This window comes from Leucoraja erinacea, chromosome 37 (assembly GCF_028641065.1).
Source record: "Leucoraja erinacea ecotype New England chromosome 37, Leri_hhj_1, whole genome shotgun sequence".
In the NCBI taxonomy this organism is placed as follows: domain Eukaryota; kingdom Metazoa; phylum Chordata; class Chondrichthyes; order Rajiformes; family Rajidae; genus Leucoraja; species Leucoraja erinaceus.
The window spans coordinates 8,631,458-8,633,872 of NC_073413.1; the positions used below are offsets into that span (position 1 = coordinate 8,631,458).

The following is a 2,415-nucleotide window of genomic DNA, read 5'->3' on the forward strand; positions in this document are numbered from 1 at the left end:
GGTCTCTTTCCTAGGTCACTCGGTGCATAAATTAAATTTATTCCTTTCCCACCACACACACGATAGTTTACAATTTCAGATTCTGATTCAGATTCAATTTTAATTGTCATTGTCAGTGTACAGTACAGAGACAACGAAATGCAATTTAGACCAACACACCTGCACGTCTTTATAACCCATTATCTATTATTTGCACAATATCAATTTATTCGTGTGTGTGTACATACTTATACAATGGTATATGGACACGCTGATCTGTTTTGAAGTCAATGCCTACTATGTTCTGCTGTGCTGAAGCAAAAGAAGAATTTCATTGTCCTATACAGGGACACATGACAAACAATCTTGAATCTTTGGGCTGTGGGGAGGAAAATGGTGGGGGACACACACACACCCAGGGTCAATCGGAGAAATCACACGGGGAGAGTGTGCAAACTCCACACAGATAGCACCAGTGGTCGGGGGAATCCAACTAGGTTCCCTGGCACTGTAAGTACGAAGGAACTGTAGATGCTGGTTTAAACTGAAGATAGACACAGAATGCAGGAGTAACTCGGAGGGAGAGACAGGCAGCATCTCTGGAGAGCAGGCTCATTCCTTTAACATACCTGACCGACTGACCCCCCCCCCCCCCTTCTCTTGCAGAAGCCTGACCGTGACGAGTGGAACAACGGGCTGGAGGCTTTGCAGTGCGCCCTTCACCTGGAAAAGACCATCAACCAGTCTCTTCTGGAGCTCCACAAGATGTCTTGTGACAAGGTCGACCCTCATGTAAGTATTGTGTAGGAAGGGACTGAAGTTGCTGTTTTAAACCGATGATGGACACCATGGCTGGAGTAACTCAGCGGGACAGGCAGCATCTCTGGAGAGAAGGAATGGGTGACGTTTCGTCCCGAAACGTCACTCATTCCTTCTCCCCAGAGATGCTGTCTGTCCCGCTGAGTTACTATCCTCGTGCAAGTATTGATCTTACTTTGTCTCCTTCACAGCCATGTCTCATTTAAAATGGAAACCGCCCCTCCTTAAGGAATGTGTTATGTAAATTGTTTACAGCACAGCCATTCAGTGCAACAAGACGGCACTAATATCTGTGCTTCTCTCCCCGTAGTGCAGCATTTCCTCTGGCAGTTTTGTAAAGGTTTTTTTTTTTAAATTTTTGCTTTGATTGGAATGGTAATAAATTGATCTTTAAGTTATGGGAAGGGGATTTTTATTTTTTCTTCTTCTTCTGCTTGTGTTGGTTTTAAAACGTATTATGCACTTTTATTTCTGGGTTGGCTTGCGTTGCTGAATAATGATGTTTATCCATTTTAGATGTCCGACTTCCTGGAGACTCATTATTTGACCGAGCAGGTCGAAGCCATCAAGAAATTTGGAGACATGATCACCAACCTGACCCGCATGGGGGCGCCTCAGAACGGCATGGCCGAGTATCTGTTTGACAAACATACACTGGGAGAAAGCAGCTAAAGCACCAAGACCTCAGGACAACAGTGTGCCCACCTTACTTTTCAACTCCAGTGCTCTTCAATGCCTTTCTTGATAGGGTTTCCCTTTAAAACAAATCGTGACTCTATTTCGGGACTGTCATTTTAAACGTGGTGTTATCTTGTTTGTGATTGAAGTGACAAGGTGAATCTAATGTGAAACTTTTCAAAAACTCTGTACCTGGTTTATTTTTAAAAAGGGAAAAAAAAAAACCAAGTTGCTGTAAACTGGCACACTGTTGAGGATTTGTGGCTAAATAAAAAACAATTGGTAAAGGTTTATTTGAGTTTTGTATTGATTTGAGGTCCTTCTACTTTCGAGTTGCTGTGTGGAAACATGCCCTTCAGGCCTACAGAGACTGATCCCTGCACATTAACACTATCCTACACACACACACACACACACACACACACACACACACTGGGGACGATTTACACTTATAACAAAAGTGTTTAAGAAGGAACTGCAGATGCTGGAAAATCGAAGGGAGACCAAAGTGCTGGAGAAACTCAGGGTGTGCAGCAGCATCTATGGAGTGAAGTAATTTCCCTTTGCTCCATAGATGCTGCTGCACTCGCTGAGTTTCTCCAGCACTTTTGTCTACCTACACTTATAACAAGTCAATTTACCTACAAACCTACCTACAAGCCTGTATGTCTTTCGAGTGTGGTAATCCAAAGATCATGGGGAGAACGTACAGACAAGCACCCGTGGTCGGGGTCGAACCTGGGTCTCCAGCGCTGTAAGGCAGCAACTCTACCGCAGTGCTGCCCTGTCTCTGCACTTCCTATTAATTACTCCCTGTAAAGGTGCTTACTCACTGTGACTTTTGAGTATTTAGGTGGTTAGAGAATGCAAACGTTGCAACAGCACTCTAGATGGTTGCAACTGAGTGGTCACAATTGTTGCAGTAATCTTTAAGAACTG

The 2,415-nt window shown here is 43.9% G+C and overlaps 1 protein-coding gene across 1 annotated transcript in view; it reads left to right on the forward strand.

The window, feature by feature from the left end:
• LOC129713914 (ferritin heavy chain-like) overlaps positions 1 to 1,767 on the forward strand; it is a 3,125-nt gene extending 1,358 nt beyond the window's left edge. The window contains exons 3-4 of the mRNA XM_055663292.1: positions 646 to 771; positions 1,315 to 1,767. Of these exons, the coding sequence (XP_055519267.1) occupies positions 646 to 771; positions 1,315 to 1,470 (282 nt within the window). The 3' untranslated portion in view covers positions 1,471 to 1,767. The remainder of the gene's footprint in view (positions 1 to 645; positions 772 to 1,314) is intronic.
• Positions 1,768 to 2,415: the final 648 nt, after the last annotated feature.